Here is a 17834-nt window from a genome sequence, read left to right as displayed (position 1 = left end):
TGAGGTACCATCTCACACCTGTCAGAATGGCTATCATCAACAAACCAACAAATGACAAGTGCTGGTGAGGATGTGGAGAAAAAGGAACCCTCCTACACTGATTGGTGAGTGACTTTGAGCATGTGGAGAGAAATGCTGCGCCTTTGCATAAGTCAAGTAAGGAAAATGAATGCAGCATGATTATAGTAATCAGTCATTAGGGAACATTGTAGTTTGTTATTAATAATTATGTAATACAGAATATTGTAAAAATTAAGTTATGAAATTTTTATTAAAATGTTTCTTACATACCGATATATTGGCTGGGCTGCAAAAATATTTATTATGGGCCGCCAGTTTGACATGCTTGGATTAGAAGATTCAAATGATTTAATTGAAAACTAACATTGTATTGCAACTAATGATTAAAATAAAAATAAATAGAAATTAGATATAATGGTAGACATTTAGATGGGAAATGAGACAATAGATAATACAGATTTCTCCAAGACATTTCAGCTTTAAACACCTAACATTTTATTCGAAATACCTAACATTCATTAAAATATCCTTGCTTCAGTGTTTATGTAGACAAGATTTTAAGTAGATTCACACCATACAGAGTACCTTCTTCAAAATGAGTATTGAGGCAGTGTCTATAACATTAAAAAAAATTAGACTTTGAGATTTAGTCTATAACTGGCCACCAACCTTCCATGCTACTTTTCTATAAGGTATTATAAAGGTGCATATGGGATAAATGGAGATTGTTAATAGATATTTCAAGGACTCAGTTTTTTCCCTTCTATAAATAATCCCTCAAATTAAAAGAGAGAAAGAAAAGAATCTCTAACTACTTTTACTATAATATTGCCATGTACATTTTAATATGTGTTTTGCACTGTTTGCTGGCTTCAACTCCATTGTATGTTAGACATAGTTCTTTAAATTGATGAAGATAAAACTTTCTTTTTTTAATTTTATTTTGTTTTGTTAATCCTCACCTGAGGATATTTTGATATTTTTTTCCATTGATTTTTAGAGAGAGTGAAAGGGAGAGGGAGAGACAGAGAAAGAGAAACATTGATGTGAGAGAGACAAAGCAATGGGTTGCCTCCTGCACACACCCTGGGGATTGAGCTTGCAACCCAAGTATGTGCCCTGACCAAAATTGAACCCAGGACTCTTCAGTCTGAGGGCCGACACTCTATCCACCGAGCAAAACTGGCCAAGGTTTTTTAGAGAGAGTGAAAGGGAGAGGGAGAGACAGAGAAAGAGAAACATTGATGTGAGAGAGACAAAGCAATGGGTTGCCTCCTGCACACACCCTGAGGATTGAGCTTGCAACCCAAGTATGTGCCCTGACCAGAATTGAACCCAGGACTCTTCAGTCTGAGGGCCGACACTCTATCCACTGAGCAAAACTGGCCAAGGCGGTTTTCTCTTATTTTTAAGGATAGTTTTAGAAACCATTATTTTAAGAGATTCCTTTTTCTTTTCTTTCTTTCTTTTTTTTTTTTTTGGTCAGGCCTACTCAATGGTTTTCTAAAGATGGAGACATTATATTAATTGCCATGCTTTACTCTATGAGAAGCTAGTATAGCTGAGCTTAGTTCAGCTTTCCACAAGCCTTCCATAATACATTATATTTTGGTAAAGTTTTCACAGATGGAATAATTATCTTTATGTAATCAAGAAGGGGTCATAGAAAAGACAATTTCTAAATAGATCCAGTTACAAATGGTATAAGTGCCTAGATTATAATATTTTCATCCGTTAAGTCATAATTAGTCTTCTTTGAAAACATAATTGTTCTGTGTCTCATCAGGATCATTTTCAGCTTATATACGCCCACACAATATCATATACTGTTTCAAGCATGACAATTTGTATTTGTCATAGTCATTTAGCAATGCTTGGGAAAAAATATAATGGCATTTAAATCATTTGAAAATACATGTAGAGCACATACATCAGGGACAATGTATCCTACACTATTTTTACAAAAGTCATCTATAAAGTTTGAAATCTGTGTGTATTGTTTGTGGAAATAACAGCAGCTGAATATTTCAAAGTTTTGAAGTAAAGAAATGATCAGATCCTTACCACTCACCTGTAAGTAGGTATTTGTATAGTTAGTTTAAAATACATAACAGTATGTGTCAGACAGTGGATGCCTAAACTCATTTAATCAAGATAACAACCCTATGGGAGGCGATTATTATCCTCCCTTTTCACATGAGACAAGTAAGGCTCCAAGAGGTTGGGCCATTGTCCTGAAGTCATTCAGCTAGTGGGTGGCAGACTGTCTTAGCCATGCAGGCATCCTTGCTGCACAGGTGGACTCTTCAGTCCACCAACTGTCTTCAGAACATTTCATCTCGGCGTATTTGGGAGAATAACAGCAGAGTCGGTAAAGAATAATTTCTTGATCTTCACTATCATGCTAAATAACCTGTATTTATGTAAAATAGTTTTATAACTTATTATAACATGATGTATATATGTATTAACTGAATAATGATTGAAACAGAAATACTCATGAGGAAATTTAAATCAACTTATAATTCCTCAGTTCAGAGGTGATTACTGTCTGCATCTGAAGGCATAATCTTCTACACTCTCTGCTTTTGCCTACCTTTTTCCCTTAACTGGATAAAATCATTTTGAATGTATTTAATTATTTATTTTTCCCATCTAACAAAGTATTACACCCATATTCCCATGTCATAAAATGACCTAAAGCACCACATTCAATGGCTGAATGACACTGTGTGAATATGAATTTGGAAATTTGTTTTTATTCACTTTTTCAACAAGTAAATAAAAACAACTGTGAGACTAATTTTTAAAAAAATATATTTTATTGATTTTTCACAGAGAGGAAGGGAGAGGGACAGAGAGCCAGAAACATTGATGAGAGAGAAGCATCGACCAGCTGCCTCCTGCACACCCCCCACTGGGGACGTGCCCGCAAGCAAGGTACATGCCCTTGACTGGAATCGAACCCGGGACCCTCCAGTCCACAGGCCGACGCTCTATCCACTGAGCCAAACCGGTCAGGGCATGAGACTAATTTTATGTATTCTCTCCAAATGAATAGATTTGGAGTTTTCAGGGAATTCCCAGTGGTTTTAAATTATACAATGACAATCAAAATAGAGACAAATGTACATGGGTTTACCTCTTTAATAATGAAAGTCACATTAATGTTTTAGATATTAGAAATAAAGAGTTGCTTTATTTGTACGTGTTACTTATTTTTAAAAGAAAATTAAGAGAAAAAGATATTTCTGAAAAGAAAATATTTTCCAAGTTTGACAGCAGTCACACAGGAAAATAAGTGTAAGAAATAGCCTATCTACATGCAATGGCTAAATTAATATCAGATTACACAATGGCAAAGACACAAATTCTATACAGATTACTTGGATTGGCAACATATAATTAGGTATATGGTCCAAAAAGGAGTTTTAGACAGATCATCGGGACAGAGGCATACAAAGATTTAGCCTTGAAATAATAAGGAGAAATCATGTTTTGGTATCTTGTGGAGGGTAGGGGTGAGTGTGTGTCAGGGTGGGATACCTGATTTTTTTTTTAAATGAGATTTTGCAGTGTGTATATCAGCAACTGGAATTTGTCTCTTCTCATTCTAGAATACTTTGCCCATCCAGGCTCATCTTGTCAATGTTCAGCACATCGAATGGGGTGCTCATTAAACTGCAGCCCTCCTCACTGCTCAAAAACAGAGTCCCTGATGGCCAGCCCAGGAGAATGGCACTTGTTAGTCCATATCTTAGGACACCACACGAATAGTGAATGGAGAAGGCAGTACTGTCAAAGAGGGCTAGAGACATTCTTATACAGGCATTCTGACTTTATGTTCCTTTATCCGTAGCACACAGCTTTTATTCGTGACAGTAAATATGCACAGTATGTTTAATGAGAGTTCATAAATGGGACAAAGAACAATCTTTTATATTCTAGCTCGGCAGAGAAAGAGTTGGCATATGGACAATAACAATTTTGAGCCCAGAAATGCTGCTTTCTTCTCACTTATGTATGCAGGCTCTATCACTCGTATATCTTTCCATATTTCCGATTAGCAGTTCTGAGAAAGCCATTTAAAAGTCTTGAGGGAGAGTGTCACTCTATAAGGCTGCCAAGTTTCCTTTGATTTTTAAGAGATCACAAATAGGATTAGGTTTCTATATTTAAACCATCCACATTTCCCCAGCTTCAACTTTTATCTTCCCCCCGGCAGCCACCAAATCCATCATTCTGACTTATTCTTCCATTTTTTTTATTAATCTCATGAGTCTTTAGAATAAGTGGGGTGGAGGTGTCTTAAAATATGGTAATAGAAAACATTTTTTATGTCTAGTTTCAAGACTTGTCCAAACAGTATAATGCAATTTATAGATCTGTATTCAATTTTTAAAGGTGACAGATGTTATGCATGATGCCAGATATCTATAAATTTCCTTTCTTCCACTCAGGATAGCATAGTATATATTGTTCACTCTATGCGATGTTATGCATGATGCCAGATATCTATAAATTTCCTTCCTTTCAGGATAGCATAGTATATATTGTTCACTCTATAATCTTAAGATTAGGTTTCCAGTCCTACCTTTACTGTTAAATAACGGTTTGGTACTGGGCAGATCCCTTAAATTTTCTAGATATAAATTTCTTCTATGTGAATGCAATGTATTAGATGAAATAAATTTTTCTCTTTTTAAAAATATATTTTTATTGATTTCAAAGAGGAAGGGGAAGGTATAGAGAGAGATAGAAACATCAATGATGAGAGAAATCATTAATTGGCTGTCTCCTGCACACCCCACACAGGGGATTGAGCCCACAACCTGGGCATGTGCCTGGGCCGGGAATCGAACCATGACCTCCTGATTCATAGGTCTATGCTTAACCACGGAGCTATGCCGGCCTGGCATTTTCAATTCTGAAATTATATGATTCTACTTGGACATAATATTTGATATTTATGAAGTAGTGTTACTTAAATATAGTAAAATTGTTTCATTATATAATGTTATGTTAATACCAATGTCATTTTATTATTATACATCATATATTTTGAATTATACAATACTGTATTTTACTTAATAAATGTAAAGAATTACACCTAGATTCTAATAATTAGATTAAATTGAAGCACACTAACAAGAGACAGTATTAGTATGACTTTCTTTTTCCATATTTAAATAATATGCCAGTTTTTATCCAGCTATTCACCTGATTGGAAACTGTAACCAGGATTGCAGATGTAGGGTGAAAATGTCACTGCTTGTTTCTCTAGGGACCATCTCAGAATACTAATTGATAGCACTTTTCCTTATTAGCCGGGACTCAGCCCTGAGTATTTCTCAGTCTGGCATGTTGACAGCCGCCAACACTCTTCAATCACAAGTGCATCATTATTTGAAATGTTTTCTCTTTCCTTTAAATAGAAGGGTATATTTTCTGACCATTATAGAAAATTTAGAATGTAGAAGAGTATAAACAAAGCCACATTATTTCATAATTCAGACAACATTTCTGCTACTTTTTCATTCTTGTACTTTTATACAAAAAGGTTCAAATAAAAGGGTACCCATATTTATTTTATTATGATTTAGTATTATAAAATTATATTTTGACTTAAATTTAATTGTGAAATATTTCAATCATATAAAAATATGACATATGGTAGAGGAATCACCCAGATTTAATGAATACTATTGTTTGATATATATAATTTAGATTGTTTTAGAGGGAGAAAAATATGAGAGTTATTTCTAAAGTCCAGCCTTTAAGCCAATTTCTCTCCCTACTATCATGGTAATTATGATGAATTTTGCATGTCATTTTTTTTACCTACACTTATTTTACAAAATCTATTTATGACAGGTGTCTTGTAGGGTATTATTTTCTAATTGTGAAACACTTCTACAATTGGTATTATGTAGTACCTCAATCTGAACTTTCTTTTTTAATATGTTTTTCCCAATTAATTGGATCCATAATGCCTCCCAGTGGACAAGTTTGAAAGTTTCTTCATGTATAAAGGAGTAAAAAATATTTGTTAGTTTATAGGTTAAACATATTTTTCCTCCTGTGAGACCATAATCTCAATCAAGATAAAGAACATAGCTATTAACTCACAATGTTCCATCATGATCCTGGCCATCCTTTCTGTTCCCTCCTCACCCCCATTCTCTTTGAACTACTATCTGTTTTCCGTCACTGTGCTAGGTTAACATTTTCTGGAATGACATACTAATGGAAACATACAATATGGATTTTTTTGTCAAGCTTTTTTCACTCAGCATAATTATTTTGAGATGTGTGCATCAGTAGTTCATTTTGATGTACATTAGTCACTTGTCACAGCAGTCTACTTGAATGACTGTTATATCTTTATCTATAGGAAGTTGACTACCAGATATTTTTATTTTCCACATCTTGTTGTTTGTGCCACTATCATGAATTTTACTTCTACATATGTTATATATTTTGAAACACCTTGTTGTTAATGAATAAATAGTGAAATTATTTTTATAATATTAATAAAACACAAAATAACATTTTATATTTACCTTTATATTTTATATTTCCAAATTTTATTACGTTGTGTAAATTCACATGTCCTTAATTCTGAAGAATTTTTACTTAGTATTTTTAGAGTTCAGTGATATTGTTGATTAATTTTTCTACTTTGCTTTATATGACCCTTTTTTTTAAAGGTTATCTAATTATGGGTTAAAATTTTTTCTCTCATAACTTTATGAATGCCATTCTATCAGTCTTACATTATTTCTGATGAACATTTATTAGATATTCTTACCGTTTTATTTTTCTGGTGAAATTTTATTATTTGCTCTTTACACTTGGCCATTATCATTTCTTAAGCCAATATCTCTCTTCCTTTTTAGGACTCAAATGACATATTTATAATACCACTTAAGATTGTTCCTCAGTTACGAATTTTTTTTTAATTTTAAGAATTACTTTTACTATTGTACTTTATCTTTGTACTATAATTTTAATAATTTCTATGAAACAATCTTCAAAACCAATGTATTATCTTCTGTAATGTTTCATCTTTTAATAAAACCATCCTGTGAATTTTGTTTTTACTCCAAATATTAATTTGTGTAGGAGTTTCTTTTGGTGCTTTTTGAATTTCTATTTCTCAGTTGTGTTTCACCATCTGGTCACTGACATAGTCAATTTAAGCAATAATCAATAATTGGTAATACTTTAAAACAAATGCTAACTAGGAAATTCATAATAAATGATACAACCAACAAATGAATCTGGAAACAAGAACAACTTTAACCCTGAAAACAAAATGTGAAAAAACTAGGTATTTTATGCCTCTAGACATCATGCAATAGGAAGTACCGAGTATCAGCTCTGAGTATTTTTGACAAATATTTAAAATTGCATCTAATCAAACCTCTACTGATTTATAGAAAATAAACATATTAAGTCATATTTTAGGAAACTCCATCTTGCTTGTCCAACACATAAGTGAAAAGGAAAATTAAATTTAAACTGATGAAACCTATGGACTAAATGAGACCAAAGAAATATATTAACTAACTGCATTCTGTAGACATCTTTGAATCCTAAGTAAGAAGTATTTTAATTTGAACACTGGTTGAATATTTGATTATATTAAAGACTTATTCTCAATTTTTAGTATTCAATTTTTATTTTTAGAAGGATAAATTGCACCCAGATATGTAGCATTTGTGCCCAAGTGTGTAATGAATAATTAATATAACATTTTAAATTTGTTTTAACATCTGAAAGTGGATATGTACATAGATGGAATAAGATTGTCCAGCCTTGATCATTTTGAATCTAAGTAATGGTCTCTAGGTGTTCATTGTACTATTTTCTCTATTTCTAGATGTATGAAAATATCTTAATATAAAGTTAATAAGAATGTCATTCATCTAACATTATAAGTATACTTAAAGTTACTGTTAGTGATAATTTTCCAAATGTATACAAAATACATTCTCATAAAGAAAACTAAATGTTCCAAATATTTTAATTATTCACTAGATATTAAATATACATATTTAACAATTTCTAAACAACAGACATTACTTGAATCTCAAATAGTAAGGGTGGAATTTATCTTTAATTTTCATCTCAGCTGGATTCTTCATGACTTTTGTTAAGTAAACTTATAACAAATACATTGGCTTAAAGGGAACTGCAGAGGGACCACACCATCCCCATTTTTGAAAATGTGATTTTTCATACACACACACACACACACACACACACACACACACACACACCTGTGTGTGTGTGTGTGTGTGTGTGTGTGTGTGTGTGTGTGTGTGTAATCAATCTCAGGTAAATGGAAAACTTTAAATAGAAAACTACACAGTTTGAGGGTTTTTTTGTTTTAATATTTATAACTAGAAGATACCTTTCAACTTTGTCTTACATATTAAAAACATTCAGTCATTTTTACCCAGTCACTATAATTTTGTATTCATTTTCTAAAACCTGCATTCTTTTTTAAAAATATATTTTTATTGATTTCAGAGAGGAAGGGAGAGGTAGAGAGAGATAGAAACATCAATGATGAGAGAATCATTGATTGGCTGCCTCTTGCACGCCCCCTACTTGGAATCTTGCCTGCAACCCAGGCATGTGCCTTAACCAGAATCAAACCAGGGACCCTTCAGTCTGCAGGCCGACACTCTATCCACTGAGCCAAACCAGCTAGGGCAAAAACCTGCATTCTTTATTGTTAAGATAAAAAACATTCCATTTACTCTATTTCATAGTACAAAATGGGAAATATCTTGCACAAACGTTCTATTCTCAGAGTGTTTTATAACATCAGTATAAGTGATTATTAAGCCCCCTGGGTTTTAAGGTGAATTATCAGTTTGCTTATTTAATACTACATAAAACCATAGTTTTTCAAGATTGTATGAGAAAATATATTTTTATTGAAAAAGTGTAGAAATATCATATTTTTCCTCGCTGTTGCTTTAATGGGATAGTGTTTTTACTAGATAAAATGGATGAAGTAAGCAGGTTTTAAAAAAAAAAGTCTAGTTTCATTTTTTTATTTTTGCATATGGCTTTCCAATTTGCCCAGCACCATTTATTGAAGGGGCTTTATTTACTCTATTGTTTGTTTCTGGCTCCTTTGTTGAAAATTATCTGTCCATATACATGTAGTTTTACATCTGGGCTCTCAATTCTGTTCCATGATCTACGTGTCTGTTTTTCTGCTGATAGCATACTATTTTGATCACAGTAGCTCTGTAGTATAATTTGAAGTCAGGTAGTGTAATACCTCCTGCTTCATTCTTTTTTTTCTCAGGATTGCTTTGGCTATTTGGGGTCTTTTGAGGTTCCATACAAATATGATGATTTTTCTGTTCTATTTATTTTAAAAATGACATTGGGATTTTGATGGGGATTGCATTAAATATGAATATTGCTTTGAGTTATATGGCCATTTTAACTATGTTGATTCTTCTAATGCAAGAACACGGGATATTTTTCCATTTTGTTGTGTCTTTTTCAATCTCTTTTAATACTGTTTTGCAGTTTTTAGTATATAGGTCTTTCAGATTCTTTGTTAAGTTTATTCATAGGTTTTTTATTCTTTTTTGTGTGCAAATTCCAACATGTAAAAAATTAATTCAAAATGGATCAAAGACCTAAATATAAGATCTGAAACAATAAATTACATAGAAGAAAAACATAGGTACTAAACTTATGGGATTGGTCATAGATAACATTTTATGAATTTGACCCCAAAGGCAGGGGAAGTAAAGGTAAAAATAAATGAATGGGACTATATTAAACTAAAAAGCCTCTGCACAGCAGCCAAACAAATAGGCAGCAGACCAAATGGAGATGATATTTGCAAACAATAGTTCTGACAGTGGTTTAATATCCAATATGTATAAAAACTCATAAAACTCAATGCCAAACAAACAACCCAATTAAAAACTGTGCAGAAGTCCCAGACAGACACCTCTCCAAGAAGACATACAAATGGCCAACAGATCTATGAAAAGATGTGCAACCTCACTAGAAATTAAGGAAATGCAAATGAAAACTACAATGAAATACTGACTCACACCTCTTAGAATGGTTTTATTAACAAGTATTAACAAGTGTTGAGAGGTTGTGGAGAAAAGGGAACTCTCATTCACTGCTGATGGGAATGTAGACTGATCCAGCCACTATGGAAAACAGTCTGACGATTTCTCAAAAAATTAAGAATAGAGTTACCATATGACCCAGCCATCCCTCTCCTGTATATATACCCAAAAAGCTCAAAAACATTTATTGCAAATATATACGTACTCCTATATTCATTGCAGCATTATTCATGGTGGCCAAGACATGGAGACAACAAAAGTGTCCTGTGATAGAGGATTGAATAAAGAAGATGTAGAATATTACTGAGCCATAAGAAAAAATGAAATACTTCAATTTGTGACTACATGGATGGAACTTGAGAATATTATGCTAAGTAAAATAAGCCAGTCAGAAAAATTCTAAGAACCATAAGATTTCACATCTTATATATATAAAATCCTAATATAATAGACCGACGAATGGCGGAAAAACCGAACAACTGGTTGCTATGATGTGTGCTGACCACCGGGGGGTGTGCACAGAACATGGCAGGCATTGGCCATGATGGGATGGTGGAGCAGGTGAGCGAGGGTGCCAGACCAAGTCAGGGCGCCAGTCGCTGTTATCGGGGAAAGCCTCCATTGGTTACTGAAAATTTTTTGCTCCTGCATGACGCAGTCCCACCGGGCGCTCTCACCTGTCACCAGCTCCAGCACCTCTTGCACCCACAGTTGGCATTGGAGCCGTCACTCACACCTGCTGCCGGCGCCTGGCGCTGGTCCTGATTGCTCAGTGCCATCAGCGGGTGCAAGCAGTGGCTGTCAGCCCCGATCGCCCCGAGGGCTTCTACACCTCCCCCTACTCCTAAGGGGCGATCAGGGCAGCAGTCACTGCTTGCATCAGCTGATGGCACTGGCCCTAATTGCACCTGCTGCTGGCACTGGCCCCAATCGTGCCATCAGCGGGTGCGAGCATGGCCCGCACTGTCAGCACATGGGAGTGGCAGCAGCGAGAGTGGAGCTGCTGGCAGACAGGGGACCGAGGGTGGTGGTGAGAGGGACCAGGTGGGGGCATGGAGGATGGGCCGAGACCCACCCCTGTGCCCACTGCAGCCTCGAAGCCCACAGTTCCTTTCAAGGTGCACAAATTAGTGCACTGGGCCCCTAGTGTGGGATATAAAACTGAAACTCGTGGGCACAAAAGGCAGTGTGGTGGTTGCCAGAGGGAAGGTGGTGGGGTAAAGGGGGCCTAAAATATTGTGACATAAGATTTGACTTTAGGTGGTGAGCACACAGTGCAACATACAAATCTCACTAGTGTATCATAGAAATCTGCTCCTGAAACCTATATGATCCTATTAATCATTATTATCCTGATAATTTTGTTTAAAGTCTATCTGAATGTTAGCTATCAATCAAGGAGACTCCAGAGCAACTTTCCAACCTTCAGGCAGATTTGACTACAGCTTAAGCTGCACCATGCCTGAGCAGAAATGTACCATAATGACATTCAAGTTATCGCTGAGCTACAAAATATAATTAACGGGCTTAATCAAAACAGAAATTAAATGTGTATTTTTTGTCTCATTTGCATTTTATGAATGCAAAAGTTGTATCCTTACATTAGCAATTATGTGAGAAAGTGTTATTTTTAAAATGGCAAATTTTGTTTTTGTGTTTTGTTCTTTAGGAATGTGAAAGATACTTCAGATTTTTAAAAAGATTATAAAGGAACCTAAGATTTTCATTTGCAAAGTATAGTTTCTTCTAAAGAGTATCCATCAGCTGGCATCAAACGAGCAGAATGAATTGTTGCTTATTCCTACATTTGATGTTGGGAATTCCCCTCCTACGGCCTTGCCTTACAGCAACAGAAAACTCTAAAACAAAGGAAGCGAAGCACCCAGAAGGGTCTCATCTGAGACTGAAGAGTGGCTGGATTTGGAACCAGTATTTTGTAGAAGAGGAAATGAATATCACTAGAAAGATCATTGGCCGGGTACTGATTTTCTGAAAATGTTACAGGAAATAATGTTGTATAAATCTAAATAAATGAGTTGAAATTTTTGGTATTAGATGAATTCTAAATTTTCTCTGTAGAACCATTAGAAAACTTCAAATACCAGCATAATTAATTGCTTCAGGTTTGTTAGCACCTAGAGTAACCACAAAAGCTTGCAAAAGAGGGAAAGCTCTAGTATTCCCATTTCACTTTAGTCTCCCATGTAAAAACACAGCCCTCATTATCCACATCTGGAAGTTTGATGGTGTTATTTTTGGTAATGGATCAAAGCAACTACACTGAGAACAATAAAGTTACCAACAGTATTTAGCCTGATTTTCTATTATGCTAAGCAGGTGTTGATATACACCTCATTAATTTTTAATGAAGCAGGTTAATACCAAATTCTTTTACAGTTGAATAGCTTCAAGAGCCTACATATTCATTTGATTAGTGAAGTTGAAATACAAAGAATTATTATTTTCACTTTCTTATAAGAATATATTGTAAGAGAATTTCCTTAATGAGAAAGAACATTTCCTATTTATACTTTTGGCTTTTATTATTCTTTGATTTTCTTTAAATAGAGGTAATTACAATACCAAGTCCTGTTCTGTAAAGCTCTTTCTATAGATGAATGAACTGAAGTAAGTTTAACTGCTAATTAACTGGCACTAAAATTTAATTGGGCCCAAAGGGTGAAGCACTCAGAATTCATTAACTCTTTTTTCTAGCCCTTTCAGGAGAACTGCAGCGTTAGCCTGATGTCCAGATTCCACAGGAGCTCATCTATTCCATTGTCCAAATGTATATGAGTACATTCAACCAAAGGCTTAGACTAGGGTCTTAGGCACATATTCAAACTGCATGCACACATGTCCTGAAAGTAATATTTCTCCTCCCTTTTCATTTTGTAAGATGACTGCAGGTAAATCACAGGCAGAATACCATAAAGGAGGTCTGTAGTTAAGTGTCTGCTACTTAACTGAGTCTCTCTAACCACATTTACAGTGGACTCCACAGAACTCCATATGCTCTCCATTCATTGAAAGAATGACAGGCCAACAGGGGCGTGTGGCTTTTAGTGAGTAAGGCTCTACAGGGAAGTGCATCAGTGCACTCCAGACAGACTACCTCCCTGGCTCATGGCCACATTTTCTAGTTTGTTTGTTTTTTATTTTTCTCCTCCCTACACATTTTTCGCCTCCCTGGCTTTGCCTATTTTTGCATTCTGTAAACATATTTATGAAAATATGGTAATTTCCCCTCTAAACAACTTCATTAGCCTTAAATAATAATATATAGATAATTTGTTTAAAAGAAAGTAATAATGAATGTTTAGGTGCTTGTAAGTAAATAGCTAGTAAAAATAAAATGTAGCTGAGGTGTCCAACATAACTTTCTTTTTGACCTATTTTTAAAAAGTGATTAAGTTTGGAGAGCACAATTAAGTAAAAATTTAAAGTCATGTTGATTTGCCAAATTGATAATAACTGCATGATTGAGAAAATATTTTTGAATGGGAATATAGAAATTTAATAATACCTGAATCCATGAAATTGAAATGTGTGTAACTGATGCATCTTATGACATTAAGAAGCAGATGTTTGAGAAAATATTTTTTTTTAACTTAAATCTGGGTTCTTATAAAAACCAAGCTCACTGATTTATGAAAATTAGTCTATCAATGTACTTGAAAAGCATGTATACATTACTAAACTTGACTTATTTTCATTCCAATATTGAATCAAATTTTCAACCTACATCAAAATGATGAAGGACATTTGTTTACCTTAATTTCTTATTATTAGGTCATGAAGACTTTATTTTATGATAATGAATTGTCAAATTAAGATAGCTAGAACTTTTTCATTAGCTTTTTATTAGTAGTACCAATTTATTTCTTTTATTGTATGGCAGTGATACTCAATGTGTTATTAAAATTAGTTGTTTTAGATATATTCAGATATTCTCCTCCAAGCACATAGAACAATTTATTAATTAGTCAGGAATAATACATTATATCTTGAGCTATCAGAAAGTTATGAATTTAAGATTTTATTTCTTGGTTCACTTTGTAAAATTTCAGAGAAGCTCTTACTTTGAAGAAGGGCATATTCATAAGTGATGAAACAAGAAGATCATGGGTTCACAATAATTAGGAGCTTATGGCAGGTTTTCCTCTTTGTGTAAAAATAATTTAGATATAAAAAAAATACAACCAATGTTCTCTATATCATAATAACACTTTTTTATATCTGAAATTCAAATTTACATTAACACAAAGATAAACAGATTTACTTTGCTTTTAAAATATAAAAATAATGAGAGCGCAAAGAGAACAGGTATATTTGATAATTGAGTAGAATATATGTGGAGATAGAATTTAATGTTAAAGTTAATATTATACCTTTTTAAATATTATATGGGAGTTGTATGGAATTATTAACTTGGGGAATAATAAGCAGACTAGAAAATAAAACCATTATAATTGACTTGCCCATTTCGACACATATGGAAACTAAATGATCGCTCTTTGCACTTGCAGCTGAGCTCAAATATGCACAATGGATCCAAGTCTTTGAAGTACAGGATTTCAGGAGATGGAGCCGAAAGTATTTTTTTCGTTGATGAAACAACAGGTGTCTTATCTGTGGCACAGAAGCTGGATAGAGAAAAACAGGCCTTCTACAATCTAAAAGCCCATTTAATAGACAGAACTACTGGAAAGGCTGTGGAACCTGAATCTGACTTTGTTGTCAAAGTTACAGATATCAATGACAATGCACCAAAATTCCTACATGAACCTTATGCGGCTGTTGTACCAGAGATGTCTCCAGAAGGTATTACGTATTAATCGACATCAAACATATATTAGCAATGTAAACAAGTTTGAGATGTTGAGCATATGAATTGGAAGTGAATTATTTGAAAGTTCTACATTTGTACTTCCTTTTACAAGCATGTTAAGTAAAATATTTGAAACTAGTGGCCCGGTGCATAAAATTCATGCACATTAAAAAGGATTAATTGGAGGATATATTTTAATATTGCTATTTGCCATTTCTCTATAATAAAAGTGTCAAAGATGAAAGAAAATTAGTAAAATATATATGAAAATCTTCCCCATGTCAGAGTCTGGGGCACACCATGGGAACCAGAATCAAGTCCCTGGCCACCCATGTGAGCCTCGAAATTACACAAGACTCAGACCCGGCCAGCCCCACCCCCATGGGTGAGATCCAGACTGGCCAGCCCCACCCCCATCAAGATAATTTTGATAACACAATATATAATTAAATTAAATGTATATAATTTACTAACATGATAAACTTAAATGTGATTTAATAATGATCATTTTAAATTTTGCTTCCATGCTCAAAACTGTTTTACCTTAACACTTGATTCATTAGCCAGTGAGTATAAAAATGTATATTCCATTGTATATTTTTCTGATTTCTTTGTTTTTTAACCTTCCAGGTAGCAATTTAAAGACCTCTTTCTACATGTATTCAGAACATAGATCTTTAATTAAAGCATAAATAACTTTAATTGTATAATATGTATCACAACCAATTATTATTAGGTTTAAAGGACATATTAATATTGTTCCATTTGGTAGCTAGGCAATGAAACATTATTTATTCCCCCTCGATCCTCCTCCTCCTCCTCCTCCTTCTCCTCCTTCTTTTTCTCCTTCTCTTTCTCTTCTCTACTCACCTCATCCTTCTTCTTCAATAAGCACATATTATAAATTTAACATGTTCTAGGAACTTTCCTTTGAAACTGCAGATTCGATTGTGAAGGAGATATATAGAGTTACTAATAATCACCAGTATGAAACTTATGTTTTAGTTATAATACAAACAATACCTATTTTAAATAAAAAAGATAATATTTGATACTGTATGCTATGAAAGTGTTCAGTATGGGAAAAGTATGCTGATGATTAATTGACTGAAGGAAGTGGGGACATGTTAGTAGGTAAAATTTGAAGGGAATGATACAGAGGACAGCCATCCCATGTTCTAGGAAAAGCAGTGTGATGAAGATTGCATTATGAGTATGAAAGTTATTGGCCTATTCAGTGGGGCCTTGACTTACGAGTGTCCCGACTAATGAGTTTTTTTGAGATACGAGCCATCTCTCGACCGATTTTTTGCTTTGAGTTGCAAGCTCAAAAAAATTCGGGTTACGAGCCAGCTTCAGATACCCCACCACTAGTTGGCACAGCAAACATCACAGTGATTTGACATACGAGTAATTTGAGTTATGAGCTCCGTCACGGAACGAATTAAACTCGTAAGTCAAGGCCCCACTGTAGTGAGCATGTAGGTCATGGCACTATATGAGATCCTCTTAGTAGACAATACAGGTAGAGATGAGAAAAACATACCTGGTAAATCGATTGTTAAGCAAATGGGAGTTGACTGGTAAATTAGTATGAATGGGATTGGCCAGTGATATAGGAAGAAGAGAAAGATGAGATGAGATGTTGCAATGGAAGAGATCCTTCAACTATGTGGAATGCTGCTGTGAGGTTGAATAAAATCAAGATAGCCCTGATTTTGATTTAGCAAGCTGAAGGCCCCTAGTATTTTCAGTAAGAGTAATTTGGTTGAATTTGTGTAACTACATTATGTTGGAAATTATTCTATTGCATGAATGGTAGGAGAAAAGGTGATTGACAGTTAATTTAGCCTCTTTAAAAGTGCTATGCAAGGAAAAAATAGAGATGTGAGGCAGGAGAGAGAGGGATGTGAAATGTAAAGGCAATTTTTAAAAAATTATTGTTTAATTATTTATTAAGATGGGATATTTAATAGCATAGTTGTATACTATAGGAAATGATTCAAAAGAAGAGTATTTTGAAGCAAAATAAAAGGGATGTGACTGCTAGAAAACTATTTTTGAGAAGAGAAAGAGTGATGAAATCTAAAGGAATAATAGAGGGGACAGATCCAGGTAGGTTAACATATTGATTGTTAACAAACCAGGTAACACATGATTATTTCTATTTAATCAGTGATGCCTGAGGCAAAGGCAGTAATTGAGAGCAGAGGGGAGGAATTTTAGAGAGAGGAGGTACATAACGGGCATTTTATAGAGTTGGAGAGTGAGCCCACAATGAGATTCCAGTGTGTACAATACAGTATTTGTATCATGGCACCACGTGTAGCCATGCTGTGGTTGATTGGATGGAGATCACAAAACATCGGTTTGGTCTGTACGATATTTGGCCACTTACACTTTGCAATTAGAGGTCCCAGTACGTATTAACCTAGTCAGTCTATGTAATTTAATGTAGTCTGTGGAAGTACGAATAAATATTTCTTTACAAGTAAATCCAGGGTCCAGGCTTTGTATGGAATCATACCAAAAGCAATGAGCACTTTTCATATCTGTCCAGCGATGGAAGGGGTCAATAGCATGATGGGCAGCTGCAACCAGAAATACTTTCTAATATGGAAATAGTGGAACACCCCCATTGCTCTGTCAATCATTTTGTAGATGGTCTCCCTCTGAAAAATGCTTACAGTTATTAACTTTGCTGTGAAGGAACTGGTTATATTATATGTATTTTTTCTGTTTCCCTCAGTCTCAATCTACACTAATAAAAGAGAAACATGGTAATTAGCGTATGACCGCTACCCTTCCCATTGGCTAATCAGCATATCCTTATGCAAATTAACTGTCAGCCAAGATGG

General features: G+C 34.4%; 1 protein-coding gene across 3 annotated transcripts in view; it reads left to right on the top strand.

Moving 5' to 3' along the window:
• CDH19 (cadherin 19, type 2) overlaps positions 1-17834 on the top strand; it is a 55741-nt gene that overhangs the window by 4477 nt on the left and 33430 nt on the right. For all 3 annotated transcript variants that reach the window (XM_005861554.2, XM_014535882.1, XM_014535881.1), the window contains exons 2-3: positions 11815-12123; positions 14675-14969. In XM_005861554.2, the coding sequence (XP_005861616.2) occupies positions 11929-12123; positions 14675-14969 (490 nt within the window). In that variant the 5' untranslated portion in view covers positions 11815-11928. The remainder of the gene's footprint in view (positions 1-11814; positions 12124-14674; positions 14970-17834) is intronic.

Source organism: Myotis brandtii, unplaced genomic scaffold (genome assembly GCF_000412655.1).
Source record: "Myotis brandtii unplaced genomic scaffold, ASM41265v1 scaffold154, whole genome shotgun sequence".
Taxonomy (NCBI): domain Eukaryota; kingdom Metazoa; phylum Chordata; class Mammalia; order Chiroptera; family Vespertilionidae; genus Myotis; species Myotis brandtii.
Note: the sequence above shows the minus strand (reverse complement) of the source record. Positions and strands in the feature narration are given on the sequence as shown.